Source organism: Passer domesticus, chromosome 10 (genome assembly GCF_036417665.1).
Source record: "Passer domesticus isolate bPasDom1 chromosome 10, bPasDom1.hap1, whole genome shotgun sequence".
Lineage (NCBI taxonomy): Eukaryota > Metazoa > Chordata > Aves > Passeriformes > Passeridae > Passer > Passer domesticus.
The window spans coordinates 41,203,189-41,225,422 of NC_087483.1; the positions used below are offsets into that span (position 1 = coordinate 41,203,189).

At 43.2% G+C, this 22,234-nt stretch overlaps 1 protein-coding gene and 1 long non-coding RNA gene across 4 annotated transcripts in view; one reads left to right on the forward strand and one right to left on the reverse strand.

The window, feature by feature from the left end:
• ACVR2A (activin A receptor type 2A) overlaps positions 1-22,234 on the forward strand; it is a 51,316-nt gene that overhangs the window by 19,518 nt on the left and 9,564 nt on the right. For 2 of the 3 annotated variants that reach the window (XM_064435311.1, XM_064435310.1), the window contains exons 2-5: positions 11,458-11,665; positions 13,418-13,527; positions 14,823-14,977; positions 21,362-21,385. In XM_064435311.1, the coding sequence (XP_064291381.1) occupies positions 11,458-11,665; positions 13,418-13,527; positions 14,823-14,977; positions 21,362-21,385 (497 nt within the window). The remainder of the gene's footprint in view (positions 1-11,457; positions 11,666-13,417; positions 13,528-14,822; positions 14,978-21,361; positions 21,386-22,234) is intronic. The other variant, XM_064435312.1, reaches the window with a different exon arrangement.
• LOC135309262 (uncharacterized) lies at positions 11,998-14,680 on the reverse strand. The gene is made up of 3 exons (XR_010369586.1): positions 14,456-14,680; positions 13,778-13,977; positions 11,998-13,671 (listed from the first exon to the last, which is right to left on the reverse strand). It is a non-coding gene; the product is annotated as an uncharacterized LOC135309262 (long non-coding RNA).

The window sequence follows — 22,234 nt, forward strand, 5'->3', positions numbered from 1 at the left end:
TTCTCAAGTTATTTTCCAAAGCTAAAGAAAACTGTACAGAAAATCTTTCACTTTATAGCTGCCTGCTGAGTTATGGTCTGAAATGCAGAGGAGCAAATCAGAACTTAATTCAATATTTTGAGAATTCCCACTCTGTACCAGGGATGTAAAATAATTGTTACTGTTCACCAGGCTTCCTTACCAATACTTTATTCCATTCTTTGTCCGGGGAGCTCTGCAAGTGTATTTCAAATTACATCTGCTTATTTCAAAGTGAACAGAGCAGCTTTGTAATCAGTGATAAATATCTAATTTAAAGATAATTAAAAATGCTTGTCACATAGAAGCATATGACTTTTAAGTAAAAGTTGTTTCTGCTTGCTTGGGAGGTGATAAGATTGTGGACTAAATGTGATTAATGTTCTTTGCAGATGTTGCTTTATATGCTTAGGCTTTCAAAGTAAAGCAGTCTAGACTGTCTGTCTGCATTCTCCTGCAGCTTTGATCTTGATTAAAACTGGTTGTATTACATTTATCATCTTCCTTTCTTCAATGCCAGAAACTCTCTTAACTGGTTTTTTGTATCTGTATTTGTTTGGAGAGAAAGAGACTCAGTATCATCTCTAACTGCTAAAAAATGACACATTTGGACACAGTCAGCAAGTGGCAAAAATGGGGATTTTGTATCTAGAAAGACTTTAATGAGTCCTTGGGGTTATTTGGGATGCAGCAAATGGGATTCTGAGCCAGGTGAGCCCTGAGTGGGATTTTCCCTGCTGCTGGATGCAGATCTGAGGGAAGGTGGAGGGAGCTTTGATCTGGATCTGTGGCACTCTGATACTGGTGGTATCTGCTGCTCGCTGCTCCTGCCAGATTTTTCTGCCCGATTTTCCACCCTCCAGCTCTGCGGGGTGGAGCTGGATTGCTGCAGGCTCTGGGAAAGGGTTAAATGCAGCAAAGCACCCAAATCAAGCACATTTTATTGGGGTACAGTTTCAGTTCTGTGTGGCAGCAGAGGAGCTGAAATAGGAGAGTTCCTCAAATCTCTGTTCAGGGCTTAAATCTGTGCCTGCTTAGGGACATGAGCTGCTCCTCATTTGTGTGTCCAAGTACAACTGAAGTGATTTCTCCAAGATCTGAAATATTCACACTTGCTGTTTATTCCCTTCTTTATTCCTTTAGGTTGTTTGGGGCCAATTTGAGAACTTGATGTATTTTATGGGGAAGTTTGAAATGAAGGTAAACCTTTAATACTCAAACAATTTGCTGGTCAGTCAGTGAAACAATTTGGGTAGTTCTGTTAAATAAATATTCAAGTTGGATGGGATTTGTTTTCTATTTCAATTTTTGTTGGATGGGGTTTGTTTTCTATTTCAATTTTTGTTGGTGCCTCTACTGAGTGCTTTATTCCAGTCTGTTGGTTAGATTTTAAAAAAATATTTGTGGCTTCTAGACCACAGTGGTGTCTTAAATCCAAGCTTGGGAACATGAGCTCATCCAATACACAAAAGGATGGAGAAGTAAGCAGACAATAAGTTAAATAATATTTAGCTGTCAAAAACCACTTGGAAATCCATTATAGGAGGCAGTGAGTTGTGCATTGCTCTGTGGTCATTACTTAATTTTTTCCCTGCTCTTTATGAATTCTAAAACTGTTCTGGCTTTGTTGTGACTTAGCTGTGATGTCTGGAGTTTTTCTAGATTTATTTTTCTTTAGTTCTGTAGCAAAACCCAATATTTTTATGTTACAGCAGTGTTATCATTCTGGAGATCTGTAATCTTGCCTGAGCGTTGATGCAGCATGGGGGTGAAATGAATTAAAAGGAAATATTTTACTGCAAGTCTCAGCCAGCAGCTCTGGATTGCCCCTGATTTAAAAGCATCACCCAGTGCAGAACTGAGGGACTGGTTGAACTGGAGTTGCTGTTCTAAATATAGATCCTGCTGTGGTTGGGATCTGTGCAGGGACTCCTAACAAAATTCCTGTAAATGATCTCAATATTCCAAAGCAGCACACTGGGCAGTTGACACTGCAGGTTTGGTACAAGGTTTTTGTACAAATGGGTTTTTAAGGCTTTCTTTGCCTTAAAAGAAAGGCAAAGCAAAACTGGCTCAGCTGAACACTTGAAGGCAGTTTTTTCAATGAAACTGAAATAGTTTGGGGTTATTGTGCTGGGTCAGGTGTGGGCTGTAGGATCAGGGGGTGTTTTACCAAAATTCAAATATCCAGGAGCTCATTTTAGTGTTTTGGATACTTTTCCTAACAAACAATGATGCTCCTGTTGTCTTGCACTCCCCATAGCTTGTGTGAATGGTTCCTAAATGAGATTTAATTAAATTAATTACTTTTTAAATGTTTAGATGCTTTAAAACATTTTAATTTTTTCATACTTAGAGATAATTTCAGAAATAACCTTGAGTTTCTAAAAGGTATTTTTGTGCTGTTAAATGAGATGGTGGAGATTGACATCAAATTTGTTGTTACTCATACAGAACCAGAAATAAGAATACTTTGGTCTTTTTTTTTTCTTAATTGGATTTTTTATGAAGGTTATATAAATCTATTTATTTGTTTATTTATTTATTTAATTTTTTTTTAATCCTCCAATTTTTTATTTTAAGGAATAGGGAGATCCTATCCTTCACGTTGCTAGTTTTGAACTGCAATTCTTTCTAATAAGGTGTTTTCTTAAGAAGAACACCCAACATGGAAATTTAAGCAATTTTTAAGTGCTTTAGGCAGGTAAGAGAAATTAAAGCCCACTGTCCTGGATTACTTTTGTATTGATTTGATTTTCATGTTAGATCAGAGCTCATTTGTTTAAAGCAGCTTTTGCAGGAGTGGCTGAATTTAATGTTTTAATGCCAATAAATGCTGGGTGGCCAATATACAGTAAATTTTAAAGTCCCTTCTACAGAGTTATGCTCTGAAAAGAGTTTTAAAATGGTAATTTTAAATTGCTCCCCTTTCCAGTCAATTTTTCTGAAAGTTCTGATGAAAAATACAAAAAGAGTTAAGTTTTACTATGTATTATGCTGACTTTAATAACCTCCTTTTGATCTTGAAATGCTTCTTACTTGGATTTGTTCTTTTGGGGGACAATTTTGCTTTTCTAGATACAATTAGTATTAGTAGTAACATCAGTATTAGTAGTAACATTTTTAAGAAGAGGATGAGTGTGTAGCAAAATCAGCTTCATGAGAATCCATAAGGACTACAAGAATTGAACAGAAAAACAGTTTTTAATTAAGGTGCATGGGGAAGTTGCTTTGCTGTTCCATTGCTGTTTTCTTCTTCTTAAATAAATGATATTTTTGATAGTGTACTGGTAACTTAGATCCAAATTTGTTCACTTTAAAACCAGTCCTAATAGTGACTTTTAGTGAAATCAGTTCCCATTCCTGATGGAAAGCTCACTCGGAGTGACTTTGGAGCATGGCAAGGTGATGATGAGGCTTAAAAGTACTGAATATTTAAATTATGAGTGAAAACATTTACTTAAGGAGGACTCCATAATTGCACTGGATTTCCCGTAACCCATTGAAAACAAGTCCAGAATAAGAAACTTGAGACAAAAAAAGTCTTAGTCCTCTTTTCTTCTCTCCCTCAGCAGTGCCAGGATCTGTTCCTTGGAGCTGGGGCCTGGCAGAGCTGGCTCTGGAGAGGACGTGCTGGCCATGGCACAGTGCTGCTGTCTGTAAACACGGTTGTTTCCAGCTCTAGAAATGGGATTTTTCACTTAATCTTCAGATTACAGTCTGGCACAGTGAGCAAAATGAGGCAGCCTGAGAGGGGACAAAGAAAATCCATTTCAAGTGACAGCCACTTTAGCTGGAGGTAAAGAGGCAGTTGTGCTGGATTCTTAAATATAATCAACACTGATTGCAGAGCAGGAGGACACACATTTTAAACCTTTTCCAGTGTAGGCAAGGTTTAGAATTTGATCTCAACAGGAGTGGACAGCAGAAATGGAATGAAACAGACCCAGCAAAGTTTGAGGTTGTGTAGATGTTTTGCTTTAGGAAGAGTTCAGCAGTCACAAACATATTAGCATTTTTATGCTGATAGGTATTTACTCAGATGTGTAGTGCTGCAGCCTGACATTTATTTAAGTTTAGTGGCTAAAGGAAGGAATTGCTTCCACTCGTTTGTGCCACTTCAGCTGTTTGAGGCTGCACAGCTCAGTCGGGTTTTGATTGTGCTACAGCTCCAAAATGCTTTTCAAACTGGGCTCCTGCATCAGAGCAGGCACCACGAGCTGCCAGTGTCATCCTTTGGTGATGCAGCTGACCCCAAAATGCTTCTGTGGGAGTATTTCCTAGCAAACAAACCCAAAATCCATCCTGGAGAAATCCTTGGGAATGGCTCAAGTCCTGGCTGGAGTTCTGGCCCAATGTGTGAGCAGGATGAACTTGGGAAGTCCTGGTGGGATGAGGTGGGGAATTAAAATGAAATCACAAAACCTCCCGATCATGGCTGTGTGGAATCAAGACTGAAGCTCAGTGGGACAATTCTCCATAAATCAGTTGGAGAGTTGGAAGAGGGAGGGGTAAGGAAGGTCCCAGCTCAGTGGGGTAGGAACATTGAAAGGGTTGAATTTTCCAGTGCTGGATTCTGCCTTTTCCCCTCCACTTATCCTGTTTGCCTGCAGCTCCCAGGTAATCCCTGTGTGTGTTTACACAAATGTGGGACCTGTCTCTCCTCCTTGGAGCTGCCATCTGGACAAGGGCAGCTGGAGCTTGTCTGGGTGTGCACTGACCATCCAGCTCCTGCCCATGAGCTCAGCACTTGGGAATTTTACTGGGCCAGCTTGAAGGAAAAAGATACAGCTGATGCTTTAAAAATTAAAGAAAAACCCCAAAGCCAAAAACAAACAACAAAACTGGTTGTAAGTATGTTTAGGCTGGGGTTTTGGTTGTAACCACAGAAAAAAAAAAGAGAAATATAGCGATGGCTAAAGAATTAGAATGTAAATAAGAAGCTTGATCAGCACATGTAGGAGAACTGGGTGGTGTTTTTGCTTGCAATAGCACCGAGTGGGACACAACACCCACAGAGAGATTTGTTGGAGAGCTGACTTGAAGGCAGAATCACAGTGGTCCTGTTGTCTTTTAAATAGTTACATAAGGTCCTGTGAGACAGAAAAAGAAGTGGGGGTTGGATATATCATGTGGAGGAAACATCAAATGTGGAGTTGGATGCTTGCCTCTTAGATGTCTTGACTGTGTTTTTGTTTGACTTGGTGTGTGGTTCTGTTTGCTTTGCAGTCAAACTGTTACATTTGCATTGTGCTTGACTGATTTGGGAGGCAAAAGGAAGAATATTTTCTTGTAATTAGCCTGAATTAACTCTCCTGGGTGTGTTTCTGAGGGGTCAGGAGGGAGTCTGTGCAGAGGAGACTCCTTTGTCTTTAGAAATGCAGGTGAAATATTGACACTGATCCTATTGAACAGCCCCTGGAAGGTGTGTGAAACAAACAGTACAGGAGGAGGCCTGGGGAAAATGTCATTTCCTGATCCACTTTACAGCCTAACCAGAGAAGGAAATTTGAAGACAGCTAAAATTTACAGCTAAAATGAAGCTTTCTCAATGCTATTTAATGAAGTGATTAATATGTTCAAATTTCCCATCTCCATGAGGCTGCAGGAATTTCAACCCTCCACTGGAGAAAATTCTGAATGTTTCATGGCTCACAATTGGGAAGTTTTGTAGCTCAGAGAAGAGCCTCCACAAACACCAACCCCCAAAAGGATCATTTTGATCCAAAATCCTTTGGGATTCACAGCTGGGTGTCACTGAGAGGAGCTCCTATATCTGATTGTGCTGGTTGGGGATTCTCAGATCAGAGAACAGCTCTGACAGGTATCTGAGATCATTCCTGGGAAACTCCCTGGCAGGGACCAAAATAGAAATGCTGCTGGTTGCCACCACCAGCATGAGACTCACCCCTGAGAAGGATTCATCATCCCTGAGCCAGTCTGTGTGTCCTTAGGTGCTTTGTTTAGGTGCTTAATTGGTGCCTTTAATGCTGAAGGGCCTCTTTTTGACTTCAATAACAGCATTCCAAGACTCTGGGTGGGAATGGTGTCACTCCTGTGTGCACTGGGAGAGAATTCTTGGCTCCTTCCTGGGCAGCTGCTTCCCTGAGCTTCATCCAGAGGCAGGAGGAGGTGATCCCTCCTGGCTAATCAGGGTGCAAGTTTTAATGTCAAATTAATCAAGGTTTCTCCTTATCATCATTCTTTGTGTTTGGGGTTTTGCACTGGGGAGAGAAGGATAATCCAAACTGGGAACTGGGTATTTCTGCCCAGTGCCTGTTGTTGGATTATTCTTAGTTTTTTCGAGATGGGGCAACTGAGAGGTGTTTTAAAAGATTTTATTCTATTATCAGATGAAGAGTGAGACATAAGAGATGTAAACTCAACACCATTCTATCAGAAGCAAACTTATTTCTTGGTTGCTGTTTGGCCCTGTTCTATTTTTTCCAACATCTGAATCTTGTAGAATTTAAACTTTTCAGTTTTGAGCCCTGTGTCACTGTATTGGAATATTTTAACCATGGGGTAACCGTGCCAGGAAGGGGACATTGGACCAGCAATGACTAAAAGCCATCAGCACCTGGGATGAGGCTGTGCCTCAAACCAAACCATTTCTGGGATCTTTGGAGCATTTTTCCCCTACAAAAACCACCCGGCAGTGGCTGGGAGGTGTTTGTGCTGTGTGCTGCTCACACCTCGCAGTGACAGCAGTGGCATGTTTGAACTTGAAAACATCAGCCTGTGTTTTACTGTGTTCCCTTGAAGTCAGGCAGTGTGAAAAATAACACTTAACTCCAAGTCCCTGGAGATTCCCAAAGGATGACAATCTTTATCTCAGGGCTAACAGCTCTTTGTGGCACTTTAATTTCTGCCTAAAGAACAGAGATGGCCACTGAGCCTTTTTCTCCTTGTGCTGCCACGTGCTTTGCTCTGAAAGCTTTTTGGAAAACTTGGCCACCAGAGATCTGGGGGTTTTCCCACTTCCTGAAATCTAGGCTTAAATAAGATACTTGGAAATAGGAGACAGAAAATGGAAGTTCTCTACAAAATCCCATTACAGTATTATTAATTTCTTCTATCAATGGCACAAACTGCTGGGAGGGACTGAGGGAACACATTGGAAAAATAATCCCAGCTTTTTTTTCCTTCAGCAAGAGCACCATGCAAATAAACCCAAGATATATCTATATATGTAAAATAACATCATCAAGTGGTTAGAGCAGCTGATTTATTTCCATACTGTAAGTCCAGAAGAAGACTCAGAGTAAAACAAAATCAGTTTTTTGTTACTGTTCACCAAGCAAAGCAGGGGCTGCAAGGGGTTTTTTAACAATACAGATATTATTCCTGTCACCTTCACCCTCAGTTCTGTCCCTGTTTTAGGTGACATCATCCTCCATAGTTTCCACTCTGTAGAGCCTTTGGCTTGATCATCCTTCAGTTTTGCAGCACTGGATTCTTCTCTCCTTCTTTTTCAGAAGTGTTATCTCAGCTACAAAATTTCATACTTCCATGGCAGGCTCATCCCTACAAGTTTTCCATTTTGAAAAGGTGTGAACTGCAAAAAAATTGAAATATTTTCCAAGTATATGATGAGATATCTTAGCAAATACATATTTCCTGTTGCTCCCCCCACTCCAATCCTAGAGAAAAATGCAGCTCTTGCTATACAAAACTACACTAAAGCTTACCAAATTTATCCTGTTCAAGTTGCAAATTTATTTATTTTTAAAGACTATTTTAGAAAAAAAAAAAAAGCAGCTTTCTGGACCATCAAGTTTTAAAATCTTTACATTTTGAGTGTTCCCAGGGCAGGCTGGCAGCAGTGCAGGTGATTTGTTACTTCACTGCCTTGTTTATCTGCTTTGCAGTTCTTGCCTTGCCTGAGTTAATTGCTGCTGTGTTCGGATTTAATGAATGTACTTTGGCTCAGCTCATCTGAAGTACAGTCCTTGTTTGACCTGGGAGCATTGAGAACAGTGATAATAGCACTAATATTAGTCTAAAAATCAACAAAATAAGTTTGGGGACATCGTGGCATGTAAAAGGAGGACAGAATCCTTTCTCCTGGAACTCAGTTTGCTTTATTAGGTTGGAAATAACTTCTTTCTTCTTCCTTTGAGAAACATTCCCCTGGGTGTTATCAGAAAAAATAGAGAATGATAAAACCCTGCTTCCTGCTCGCAGGAACATCAAAGCTGGGCTTTTTTAGTCTATATTTGTGGTGTGTTCTTAGATATATTTGTAGGGCTAGGAAGTGTTTGAGATCACTGTGGAAACAGAATAACACACATGGGCAAGTACTTGGACAAGGTACCTGTGCAGCAACTGAAGGTTTTTTGTCTAAGGTGTTAATTCTATTTATGCTGCATTTTCTGTTCTTTTCTGCTCCTCTGGAACAGTGTGTTACAATTCTGGTATTTTGGTGAATGGGCCATTCTATCTATAAATTACTCAGTCCCTGTGGTGCTTCTCTGCTCTGCTGGTTTATTCTAATAAACTGCTCCATTCCTTATATTTTAGTACTTAAAGAGTTCAAATTCATCTCAGATATAACACAATTTAAGTAACCTTTCTGTTACAGGCAGAGGTATCTGCCAGACTGAACCTCACCCTTCAGTTCTTTTATATATTGTAAGTTTTCTAGGGAATAGCAAAAAAACCCTGTCCTTGGCACCATTAAACTAATCTTTGCAGGCTTTTCATCAATTTTCATGACTTCAGCTAGAAAATGTTGTTACATTTCATAAAGCAGCGAGAGATCACAGATTCAGTTCCCTTTGCCCTTTGTGTCTTTCCAGGGTGTCACCAACTAATCACGCAGCAAGAGCAGGGTTTGGAATGAGGCTGGGACGTGGGAAGTGTTGAAGTCTTCCCTGGAAGGGGAGGGACATGATCATTATCACATCTCAGATAAAGTATCAGGAAACCATTCCTGCAGTACAGACCCACGGGCTTGTGCTGCTCTGTGTTGGGTTTATCCAGTAAAGTTGGATGATGAACTCCCAGGAGTTTCTGTCCTTTTTTTTAGTGATACCTGTAAGAGACAATTCCTATTCCGTCCAGCACCTTTTCCATCTGAACCAAGTCCATGTTAGTCCTTAGGAGCTGTGCACTGTTTGCCCCTTTTTAATTAAAAAACTGGTAGATTTTTTCAGTCATTCAGTCTCACTGTTTGAGAAATGGCAGGCAGTGCTTCCAGCTCCTCCTGAGGTGAGGTTTTCCAGGCTGCACTTGAACTGGCTGATGGAATTGCTCCCAGTTCTGCTGTTTCCTGCATTAAGAGTGGTTCAGAAGTTCAGATGTTGGTTTTGTTCCCCCAGTGCAGCTGTGGTGGATGGACAGGAGTGTGAGGGATGGAGCAGCACTGGGATGGGAATACACAGCTATCCTATGGGATCTGGCCCAAACTAAACTCAGTTCTGTACTTAATGCCCTTTGCTTTCCCAATTTTTCCCCCAATTTTTTAGACCTCATGTTCCATCCACAGGACACTGCTGGAGTTTGGCTCATGGCTTCTTTCAGCAGCACCATTTTGCTTTTTGAGATTCAGGAGTTTCTTTCTGAGGACCTGGCAATTCCCTGTGCACTCAGAATGGGTACAGCAGTTCCATTAGAGATCTGCTCTGCCTAATAAATTCACTTTATTGTAGATGCCAGCTGCCCTTGTCCCCTGGGAGCTCCATCCCTGTGGAGGGGGTGGCAGAGCTGCTCGGAAGCAGATGGGCTCAGGGCTGCCTTCTTTGTGTGGTTCCCCTTCTCCTCTTGCCTTGCTTCCACCACGTTCCTGCTTTTCTGCTTTGGAGGATTAGTCCAGGATTGTCCTGCTCTGCCCAAGCCTGGGTTAGTCTGGCCAGACCCATTGCAGGTGCCTGCTCAGGTGAGAGGCCCCAGCCAGATCCAAGGTTAAACCAAACTGCTGCCAGTCACTGACTGGAGCATTAATGGATTCAAAAATAGATGGATAAGAAAACCTGACTAGAAAGAAGACGGGAACAAGGAGAATATTTATGCAAAGTTAGTTTTACTGCAGTTGCTGAATTTTATAAATTTCATCTTGTCTGTGGTCCTTCAAAGCCGGGCTTGGCAGCAGGAGAAAAGCAATGGCACGTGTGAGAGAAATCCAGGACTTCTGCTTTATTGCACTGACAGAACCAAATTGTTCAATCTGTTGCCTCATCTGTTTCTTGCCATAGCTGAGAGCTGTAAAGGTCAGGCCGTGGCAGCACAAGGAATTTAATGGTTCCCAGGCTGCCCCTCACAGCGTTCCCAGCTGGCTCCTGCCCCTCTCCCATTGATCCTCCAGCTCCTGCCTATTTTGGGAACACAGGCAGAACTTTGGGCAGAGCAAGGTGGGATGCTCAGGATGGGCAGTGCTGGGCTCTGCTCTGGCTTCCTGTGCTGCTCTCCCAAGGCTCAGGTGGGAATAATCCTCATTTCCTCAGGAATGGCTGCTGGGTCACATTTGTTGTGGATAAATGTGGATAAAGGAGGTACTGAGTGATGCAAATAAATACGTCAAAAACTGCCGTGGGAAACCTTTTCTCTTCCACTCTGGTCTTCAGTGTGCTGGGCAGTGTAATGTCTTAAAAATTCTGAATGTGTAGATAAATACAGGCAAAGAGCTTTGGCATCCTCCTGAGCCTTCCTCAGTGGATCCTCTGGTTCTCCAGCTCCTCCAGCTCCATTTTCCCATGGTTTTAATACATGTTAAGTGGTGGAGCTCCCATGGAGATCAATGGCACGCTCTGGGCAGTGTCTGACAAGAGAAAAACAGAAATAAAAGGCAGTTCTTGCACCCTCCCTGTCTTCTGTTAAGTGCTGCCTCCCAACAACCCTTCACCTTTGCAGGAGCCAGGCTGGTGCTTTACATCCCATTAACTCTGAAGGGATCTCCTCCAGAATCCAGAAGGGTTTCCTAGATGGTCCCTAAATGGTCTTGAAGGTCCTTTCCAACCCACACCATTCTGGGACTCTGTAACACTTGCTCCTAAACACTTCTTGGCTTTTTTGGGGTTTCTGAGATGAACTCCCTGCTCTTTTGGCTCCTGTAACAAGATAAGAAGCACAAATGCCTTTTGGTGAATTTTCCTGGCTAAAGCTCCTGGTTTGGCGAATATTTTAATTAAATCTTCCCTGCTCAGCATTCTAAATTTTCTCTGCTATTGCTATTCATGGAGAAGTATTGCCATGACTTGTTCTTCATTTCTGCAAATCTTGCTAAGTTATGCAAGTCACTGTTTGACTTCACAGAAGATCTTTGTTTTATGTTTCAACACTTGGAATGCTGCTGAACTTTCCGTGTTTTCTCTCTTTATTAAAAAGAGGAGAGAGAGGCCACATTGGTACGTGCAGTAAATGATATTTTATACAACCTGCATTTCTTCATGTGCCTGATCCTGCAGAATTCCATTGAACTGTGCTTCCCATCCCTCCCAGGTGCCATCCTGGGCAGATCAGAAACACAGGAGTGCATCTTCTACAACGCTAACTGGGAGAAGGACAAAACCAACCGCAGTGGGATCGAGCCCTGCTATGGTGATAAAGATAAAAGGAGACACTGCTTTGCCACATGGAAGAATATTTCTGGATCAATTGAAATCGTGAAGCAAGGCTGCTGGCTGGATGACATCAATTGTTATGACAGGTGAGTTTTCCTAGGAATTTTTGAAATTGATTTGTCACTGTAAACTCTTTTGCCTCTCCATAATTTCTACGTCATCAACTCCACAGCCAGTGAGTCTGTGAGTAATTACCTTATTTTCATACACTCTCTTGTGTTTAGGGACCAGATTCCATGTGAGTACATTGTCTTGTTTGCAGAATGACATGTTTTACCTTCTTAAATGAACCCAGGTATTTCATTTATTCTTTTTTAGTCCATTAATAATAGATTCTGTAGTGCCTCGTTATTGCCAAAAAGTGCAAATATAATTATTGCAACCAGGATGTAAAATTCTCTCGTTGATTTTTCCAAAGTCGTTTAGAGTTGGAAAGTCAGCACTTTGTGTCTGCAATTTACCAGATCATGGAAGTATTTTGGCAGTTTATTAATAAGCTCAATGGCAGCTCTAAGAATATTCTAAATTTCCAGTTATTTTGTTGATAACAGATGGTCCAGAAAGAACCCACAAGCAGTAACAGCAGGACTTGGGGTTTGTTAGATGCTGACTGAATAAAGGTCATGACTCTCTTAAGCAATGGTGTTGCAGCTTTTTAAATACTCTACTGGGTTTTATTGGCCCAAAACATTTATTATTTGGGAAGGCAGAGAACTAAGAAACAGATCCACAATGGATCATCATTAAAAAGTATTGAGGAATTATTTCAGTATTTTTTACGGAAGTCTTGCTTTGTATTTCTTTAAAGTTGAATTTTTAGAAGAAAGCCTTGCATTCCTTTCTCCCAAATCAAGGTGTTTTCTGCTTTAATGACAGTTTAAAGCTCAGTTCCACAATCTTAAAAAAATCCTAAAATCATGAGATTAAAATCTTCCTTGAGCAAAGAAAAGAAATTGGAAGAAGAAATGAAACGCAGGAAGGACAGTAAGGAAGGAGCAGGAAAGTGAGTAACTGTAAATCCTCATTAAGTGACTTGTGCTAATCACAGCCAGCGCTGTGTTTGTCCAGAACAGCCCAAATCTTATCTCTGGAGCGTGGGGTGCTTCTGCTGCTCTGGGAGCTGGGGGTGACTCCAAACACAGCAGATTCAGCACATCAAAGAGAAAATGTCCCCTGGAAGTCACAGGACAGGGTGACAGCCAGAGCTGGCTCTAGGGAATAACCCCAAGTTTTGAAGACGAGCCCAAAACCTCCTTGACAATCTTCAGCCGTGTTTAAAATCCTGCAGTATTTCTTCAGCCTTTTCCAGTTCTGCTGTCAGGTTGGCTCCTGGTTGCTGCTTTTTCTTTCCTGATGGGAATAGTTTCAGCTTATTTGTTAGCAGAACATTAGAAAAAAAGCCATTCCTGCACTTAATTCAGAGAATAAAATAAGCTCTGTCCCTGAGCATAATGTAGGCAGAGGAGATTGTAGAAATTTTATAATTTCTTTCTACAAATACAATAAAATTTAAAAATTCTCCTTCTCACTTATCTCCAGCCTTGTTTGATCATTTGCTTGTCCTGTTTAAATCTAGCTTGTGAACTGTTCCTCAGTCTGGTGGTGGTTTTCTGTAACTTTGTCTTAAAAATGACAGAAATGTGTTTCTGTTTTAATAACACTTCATTGCAGTATAAGATATCAAAATTTATTTTATTTCATTAAATTTAGCTGTTATTTTGGTCACGGTCAATTTAACAAAGTTCACCTTGGCAATCTGAAAGCTGGGCACATGTTTTCTCCTGAACAAAGCCAAGCCAGCTCCAGATGAATGAACGTTTCCCCCTTCTCTCCTGCAGGAATGATTGCATAGAGAAGAAGGACAGCCCTGACGTGTTTTTCTGTTGCTGTGAGGGCAACATGTGCAACGAGCGCTTCTTCTACTTCCCGGAGATGGAGGTCACGCAGCGTAAGTTCCTGCTGGCAGCAGTGCTCCACACCCTGCTTTTTCAGCAGCTCTCACTTGCCCAAAAGCCCTGCCTTTCCTGCCACAGGGTTCTGCTACAGCTCTGTGCAGTGCCACTTCATTTATTCCACTTGGAAAAGTGCTTTCCTGTAAAATCAATAAAAGGTACTTCAGCTCTTTCCAAGGGTGGGAAGGAAGGATAATCTGAAATAATTGCCTGGTTTAGGATGCAGAGGTTACTGTCAAATCTTACCTTAGTTACGTGGTTAAGCTCCTGTAAGGGTGTAGATTTTTGGGCCAAAAGCTTTCTCATCCCTGTATCCCTGTGCCAGCCTGGGGATGTTCCTTTTCTTCAAAAAAGAAGAAAAGAAACAGAAAAGGTTCCTTTTCTTTCTTCTCTTTATCCCACCTGGACCTTTTGAATTTCTCTGTAAATGGACACAGTAACATCCCCTAAAAAGGAGAAAAGAATTTACTCCCAGATCACAAGATCCTTGTGGGTTCTTTCACTAAGCATATTTTGTGGTTCTGAGAGACAATTAAATTAGCCAGAATTAACAAATAATTATTAAAAAAAAAACAAACCAAAACAAACAGCTGAAAGGTGATTTGATTTTTCTTGCCTATCTTCTTACAGTCAGGGATCTGCTGGAAAACCAAGTGATGTTAATAACTGAGCTGAAACCAGCAAATGTCTCATGGACCAAGTAGCCAGAGGAAGTTGTTCATGAAATGAAAGAACATTTTCTGCAAGATTAAAATAGTCTTTGTTGACCCAGGAGATATTGTTGTCATTTTTGTCAGTGATGCTGCTAAGGCAATAATTGACATTCTTCCCTCTCCTGAGCCCTCTCTTGCCCCAGGGGGCTGCCTTGGAAGCAGCTCCTGCTTCTGCAGAGCCTTTTCTGAGGTCATGTGGAAATGTCTCCACCTGGAGAACTCCTCCTGCCAGCCAGGCACAGAAGTGCTGGCAGGTTGTTGCCAAATCTCTGCATTGATTGGTTTTAGTTCATTAGGTGATGAATTCTTGCAATCCCCTGGGAGTACAAACACCCCCTGTAGGCTGCTGGGGGTTGGAGGCCCAGAATTCCACCTGAGTGTGGCTCTGGGATCTGAGCTATTCCCCTGCTTCCCAAAGTGCTGCCTTTTAAGCAGGTGTTAGTTTGTGCTGCCTAATCAGGTACTGGGAGCCTGCTGTGGTGATGGCAGCAGCTGTTAGAAAATCAGGCTGCTGCACATTTCAAACACTGCCTGCTTTTGTTCCTTAAAAGCTGTGTCTTTTTTTCTTTTCCCTTCAGCAACTTCCAATCCTGTTACACCGAAGCCACCTCTGTTCAACACCTTGCTCTACTCCTTGGTGCCTATCATGGGGATTGCAGTCATCGTGCTCTTCTCCTTCTGGATGTACAGACATCACAAGCTGGCCTATCCTCCCGTGCTTGTTCCCACCCAGGTGAGCCCCTGCTGCAGGATTTGGGGTTTTTTAAGGGCCAAACCATTCCTGAAGGGGATCTGTCTCATGGCTGGTCTCTCTGTGCCCCTCCTGGTTTCAAGGTCCTAACGCTTGCTCTCCCCTAAAGCAGAGAATTAAGCTTTACTTAAACAGCCTTATTAATTATTCTTTGATGAATAGATGAGCAACTACTTCATGTTTTTATGCATCTCTTTGTTTGGGAGGAGAAAAACTGAACACAGAGGGCAAGGACACAGTGAAGGCATGCTGAGGGCTGAGCTGTAATGCTTAGCTGGAAACAAAAAAAGAGTTGCCAATTCAACTTGGCCATTCGAGGGGCTCAGAAAACAGCAGCTAAGAGAGGATGAGCTGTTTTTAAGGAAGCCTGAAACTGGGGTACAGGTGTAGGGAATGTTAAAATCTTCATAGTTCAGCCCATGCATTGTGATTCTTGTCATCTTTTTCCTCTTGTTTATGTATTTTCTGTTTTGTTGTGAAACATTTCAGTTTTAGGGGTGTTTGTGTTTTATGTCAAAAGGATGAGGTTGTGGGCTCCACACCTGAATTAACCTGGTCATTGTGCACCAGGCAAACCTTCTGGGGCTCTTGTGTGTGGAATTCCTGCTGTTGGGAGGCTCCAGCTGATCCTGGAGCTCTAATTGGTGCTAACACTGGAATTCCTCTTCCTTCAGTTACGTCTGGAGATCCAACTGAGATTAGGAGGCTTTAATGGAAAGAGTTAAAGCAGGAAATTCTAGAGACCAAAACAGAAAAAATGAAGAAAATGTTGTGGAAATGAAGAGAGAAATGATTTGGATTTTTGCAGTAGGAATTGAGCTTCTAACCCAGTGCAATGACCAGAATACATGGCCTGTCCTACAGTGGTGTTATTTATGATTAAAATGGAAATTCTTGTTATTTTGGGTAGGATTGCCAAGGATTGATCTCTGTGTGCTCCAGCTCCTGGGATCTTCCCAGTGCTGCTGCCTGACAGGAGGGTGCTGCAGGAAGCAGCATTGCCTGGGGTTGATAGCTCAAGTGTTTTGGTTTCAGTTTCTCAGTAATAGATAAGAGGAATTTGGGGAGAGGCAGTGGCCATATGTTGTTGCCAAATGAAAAGAACATAATTTAGAGGAAAAAAGTCTGTTTGCTGTCCTTGCAGAGAGGATTGCAGCTCCTCAGACTCCCTGCAATCTGTCAGCATAATTAGTTCATCCAGCTCCCATTTTATGGATTTGGGACTTTACATCAACCCAGTGGTCTTTGCTGGGAGATCAAATTCATAACTGCTAATTGTGGGGATAATTCCAGCGTGGGCTTGACTTCCTGAAGAAATTAACTCTTGGATAAAGCCATGGAAAAGCAAGTGAATGTTAAATACGAGTGAGGTATCAAGAACTTGAATTCTGATTCTCCCTCCTTTTGCTGCAGTTTTTTCCTGGGATTGTGTTTGGGGCAGGATTGACACCTAAATTTTTAATAAATAGGATAATCAGCTGTTGTGTTTATGCTGAGATTGTATCTTTGGGATAAATGTACCTTGGTGCTTGTGGGGCAACAACATTTTCCTATCTTGTGGTGAACAGGCATTAAGGCTCATGTGGAAAGTCAGGAAAAGCCACTTGTGCCTGAAAAACTACCCAGAATTATTATGTAAATCCAATGTATAAACACTCTCCCTTATGCAGCAGAGCAGTGGTTCCCACTTGAAATTTAATTACAGCTGGTTGGAACAGGAGACAGGGGAAGCAGGAAGGGAGGGAAAGCTTTGGGAACTTTATAACCACGAATAAACTCTGAAATATTTGTGCAATTAATCTGTTAATAGTATATTTAATAATTGGGGCATGAGTGGAGTTTGTAGGCAAATGGATTTGGTTTAATTCTTTGTGTAGCAGTGGTAGAATGGCCAGGTTGGATGTACAGCAGGAAAACAGAGGTTCTCCACGTGAGAGCCAGATAAAAGTTATCCCTTTTTCCTTGGTTTATTCCCAGAAACAATGGGAATACTGAGCTAGTACCAGACTTCCAGGAAAAAATGAAAGGATGGATGAGGAATAAGCAAAAGATAAAAATGAAGAAAAATAAGCAAAAGATAAAAATGAAGAATGAGGAATGGTGAAAGAATTTGGTGATAAGTAAAAGATTAGAAATCAAAGGGAAAGAAATAGTTTGGACTATTTAAAAAGAAAAAAAGCAGGACATACACTGTAAGAAATGCTTGAACCTGGAAAGAGACATAAAGGACAATTAGTCTTGGCTTGTTTGTGCTGCTCGCTGTGCCTCACTGCTGTGTGGGGAAGTATCCAGTGAAAGCTGTCAAATTCCATCAAATCTGTCACTTTCTGTGCTCTGCAGTGAGGTATTAACAAATCCGTGTTTGCTGAATACATCTCTGTGTGTGGAAAACACTTAGGAACTGTTCTGTCTCCTTATTTCTATTTGCTTTAGCAAACATAAATCCATCATCTGATAGAATTCACCCAAAGAACCAGGTTGGTGTTTTCAATATTTGAATGTGTGCAGGAAGAGGTGCTGGCACCTGGTTCCTGTTCACTGGGGGACGCTGGGTCTGGAGTTAGGTTTGTCCCCAAACATTCCCAGTAAATGTGCAGTGAGGATGGCAGGGAGCTGCTCTCTTGTGCTCCCTTGCTGCTGACAAGCCTGGAGCTGTGGCCAGAGCTGTCAGTGCAGTTCCAAGGGGCTGTCCCCACCCTGGCAGCTGATGGGTGCCACTGTCACCTCCCACAGAGCTTTGGCAGCTCCCCCCATGTCCCAGCCCTGAGCAGGGAATCATTCACCCCTGGGACTGCCCAGCTTGGCAGGATTTCACTGCACCACAGCTGCTTTTTTTGACTTTGGGTTGGTTTTGAAGTAATGATTGTGTTGAGAGGCTTGAGAAAAGATTGCAGATTCACTCCATGTCTTTGTGACCTGTTTTGGGGGTTTCTTCTGAAATGGTTGAACTCTCCGGGGTCAAAGATGCATCAGGGTTTGAATTTCTGACCACAGGAATTCCTGAATCTACCTGATGCACTTGAAATTTCTGGGATGATCTTTTCACCCTGGGAAAATCCCAGTTTCCTGCTGAAGAATGCAGAACTAAATCAGCTGTTCAGGTTTTTCCCATTTTCATCTTCCAAAAACCACATTTTTTTTCTTTTTCTTACAAATATTTTAGTAGAAACGTTTCAACACTAGAAAAATGCAAGGGAGAGGTGGTTTTTTTCAAGGATTGAATCCAAACCTGGGAAGATTAATGGCTACTTGAAAAACACACACAGGGAGAAGCCAGGTGCTTATAGGAAATGGGAAAAGGAATTGGAAAGTTACTGCAAATCAGGACCCCTGAATGTGCAGTGGTGAGGAATGTGGAACTGGCCTTTTTTTGGGTTTTTTTTGTTTTTTTTTTTTCTTAATAGAATCCATGGGCCGGTACAAGTTAAAATCTGTAACAGAGGGAAGAATTTGTGTGAAAACACCCAAAAGCCAAGTGCAGCTTTTACAGATCAGAAAATGGTTGTGGGTAGCCCAAATTTTGGGAAAAACCCACACTGCTTAGGGTTTTATTGGCCTAATTGGTTCCAAATATTGTAACAGACCCATCAGAGTTGGTTTTCAGGCAGCATAAACAGCAGTGAGTGTGTTTATGTACATTTGTGTGGGGTTCTGAGGGGGGTTAACTGTCCCCAGTTTTTGTTTAGCAGAGGTAATTCCTGACATAAATCTCAGCTTTGCATTTCTTTTGTAGCCTGATGCCCTTTAACTCTTGGTGCCTCTTGGATTGCTGCTGGGAGCCTGAGGTGATGCTCTGTGGGCTGAAGGGGAGGACACTGGTTTATAATCCAGAGGTGTTAATGAGCATAAATACATCCCTGTAAAGTTTCCATGTGTGTGGAATTTATCAGTTTGGGGGAAGCTGATCCCTCCAGGGAGGAGTGAGAGGTTTGGGACAGGGCTCATTTCTCAGAGCTTCATTTTTGCAATTTCTCATTATGGTCAGAGCACAAAGGTTGAATTCATACATATTTCTGCTTATTGCTGAGGAATTTCCATAATTCTCCAGAGCTGGAGAACTTTAATAATGAATAGGCCTAGAAAAAAAAATTCTTTCAGCCCCTTGGGGTGGGTTTTGCTCTGCTCTGGAGCTGCCCTGACCCATGGTGGAGGAGATGCTGCTGGATCCCAGTGCTCTGAGCTCTGTTACAGGTTTATGGAATGAATCCTCCTGGATTAATCCTTGGTGTTAATCTGGTATGAATTATTTGGAGAAAGGGCAGTGTGTGCTCAACACTGTCCAGGCACAGGGAAAGCTCCTGTTGGCCCCGTGCTCCAGGGTGTGAGGGCAGAGGGGGAGAAGGGAATGGCAGCTGGAGACAGGGCCTTGAACTCCCTCTCTTCCAAAATCCATCCTGTTACAAAGGACAAAGGGGATCAGGTGAAAGAGTCACGGAATTCTGGAACATTTTGGGCTGGATGGAAACTCAAAACTCATCCCATCCCACCCCTGCCATGGGGGGGACACCTTCCACCGTCCCAGGGACACCTTCCACTGTCCCAGGCTTGTCCAGCCTGGCCTGGGACACTCCCAGGGATGCAGGGGCAGCCCCAGCTTCTCTGGGAATGCTGTGCCAGGGCCTGCAGTCCAAAGTGCAGCAGGAGGAGCGGAGGCATCTCCACGGAGGTTGTTCAGGAAGAGGGGTGAAAGCAGCATGGACAAGGGGTCACTGCAGTCCTGGGGTGTGGCTTTGTCCTGGATTTTGTTCCACACTCTGAACTCCCCCTGGGATTGTGTGGAGGAATCGTCAATAGTGGGATCTAGCGGTATCTGCTGGGTGTGAAGTGTTGGAGTTCTGCTCTCTGTGGATGTATTGATCAGGTTCGGTGCTGGAGCCCAGGTCCAAGGTGCGCTCATTGATCGGGCTCGGTGCCGCTCATTGATCATGTTCGGTACCGATCACTGATCGGGCTCGGTACCGATCATTGATCATGTTCGGTACCGATCACTGATCGGGCTCGGTACCGATCATTGATCATGTTCGGTACCGATCACTGATCGGGCTCGGTACCGATCATTGATCATGTTCGGTACCGATCACTGATCGGGCTCGGTACCGATCATTGATCATGTTCGGTACCGATCACTGATCGGGCTCGGTGCCGCTCATTGATCGGGCTCGGTGCCGCTCATTGATCATGTTCGGTACCGATCACTGATCGGGCTCGGTACCGATCATTGATCAGGCTCGGTGCCGCTCATTGATCGGGCTCGGTGCCGCTCATTGATCGGGCTCAGTGCCGCTCATTGATCAGGCTCGGTACCGATCATTGATCAGGCTCGGTACCGATCATTGATCAGGCTTGGTGCCGCTCATTGATCGGGCTCAGTGCCGCTCATTGATCAGGCTCGGTACCGATCATTGATCAGGCTCGGTACCGCTCATTGATCGGGCTCGGTGCCGCTCATTGATCGGGCTCGGTGCCGCTCATTGATCGGGCTCGGTGCCGCTCATTGATCGGGCTCGGTGCCGCTCATTGATCGGGCTCGGTGCCGCTCATTGATCAGGCTTGGTGCCGCTCATTGATCAGGCTCGGTACCGCTCATTGATCGGGCTCAGTGCCGCTCATTGATCGGGCTCGGTACCGATCATTGATCGGGCTCGGTGCCGCTCATTGATCAGGCTCGGTACCGATCACTGATCAGGCTCGATGCCGCTCATTGATCAGGCTTGGTACCAGTCACTGATCAGGCTTGGTGCCGTTCATTGATCAGGCTCAGTGCCACTCATTGATCATGTTCGGTACCGATCATTGATCAGGCCCGGTGCCGCTCATTGATCAGGCTCGGTACCAGTCACCAATCGGGCTCGGTACCGCTCATTGATCACGTTCGGTGCCGCTCATTGATCACGTTCGGTGCCGCTCCCGGGTCCGGTTGGGTTCCAGCGGGCCCCCGGCGGTTCCGTTCCCAGCCCCGGTTTCCCGGTGCGTTGCTGTCCCCTGGCGGGCAGCGGGAGCGCTGCAGGGAAGGTCTCATCCCGGGGCTCGGGAATGTCACCTTTGGAAGTTCCGCGTTCCTCGTGTCTCTGTGCTGGTTGCAGTAACACGGCTCTATACACCTGCGCTTCCCAATGTAATTAGAAAACAATTCTGTTAATTTTCTGTAGAATAATCTTATTTTCCTCATTTTCCTGTACTAACAACACTGGATTTCTTTGCTGCTTCAAATGATGTGTTTCTGCTGTGGGAAAGTTTTGCTGTCCCGTGAATATTCCTGTCATTAACTCACAAATAATTGACTTTGTCTCCTGTAAGCTGTTTTTGCATCCCATTCCTGGTGTAAATAGTAATTTCTCTTGCCTGTGTTTTTTCCCTCTCTGCAAGCACGCCTTTCATATAATGATTGAGGTAAGAGGATGTTTGTTCCTGGCTCTGGGCTTTCTGGGGATGTGGGAGACGTTGTTTGCTCTCAGTTGTGATTTCTCAGTATTTTGGACAAGCCATCTGTCAGCATGTGTGGTTTAAAAATGCAACTTTAGCCTGTGGTTTGTGGCTCTCCTAAAATTCCCTGGAGTTCCTGAGGGATGGGTCAGGATGTGCAGTCTGGGATGGATCCTGGAACACAGGCCAGGGGGTCCCTGGAAGCACCGGGCACATCCCACCCACTGTGCCCTGTCCTTGGCTCTCCCTTCCCAAATCCCCCCTGTGACAGATCCACTGCAGCTCGGGGTCGCCACGTGCTGATCTGGGGCTTTGTGTGGTGCAGGAGCTCCCAAAAATGGATCATCTGGAGAAAAATAAACATTCCCTCACCACTCAGTCTCTTCATTCCTCCCACTTTTCCCAGGATATATTTATATTTATATTTATATTTATATTTATATTTATATTTATATTTATATTTATATTGTTTATATTATTTATATTTATATTTATTTACTCCACATCACTGGGACCCCTTAATTCACAAACTGGGTCATTCCTGCTCAGCTTTTCAATGGAATATTGAAAACATCGAGATTTGAGGTGTAATAAAAATGCTCAATTCCTGTCATCATTAAAGTTCTCTAATTAACACCCGAAATACCTTGGAAATGCAGTTTGAAAGAAAATCTAATGGTGTCAGTGTACTAAAAATTAAAATATTTGAATATTGTCCTGACTATGCCTCTGTAAGGAGCTGCCAGAGCTCCTTGGATCTCTGTCCAGGCTTGGCCTCCTTGTCCCAGGCAGGGCTGCAGGGAGCTGCTGTTCATG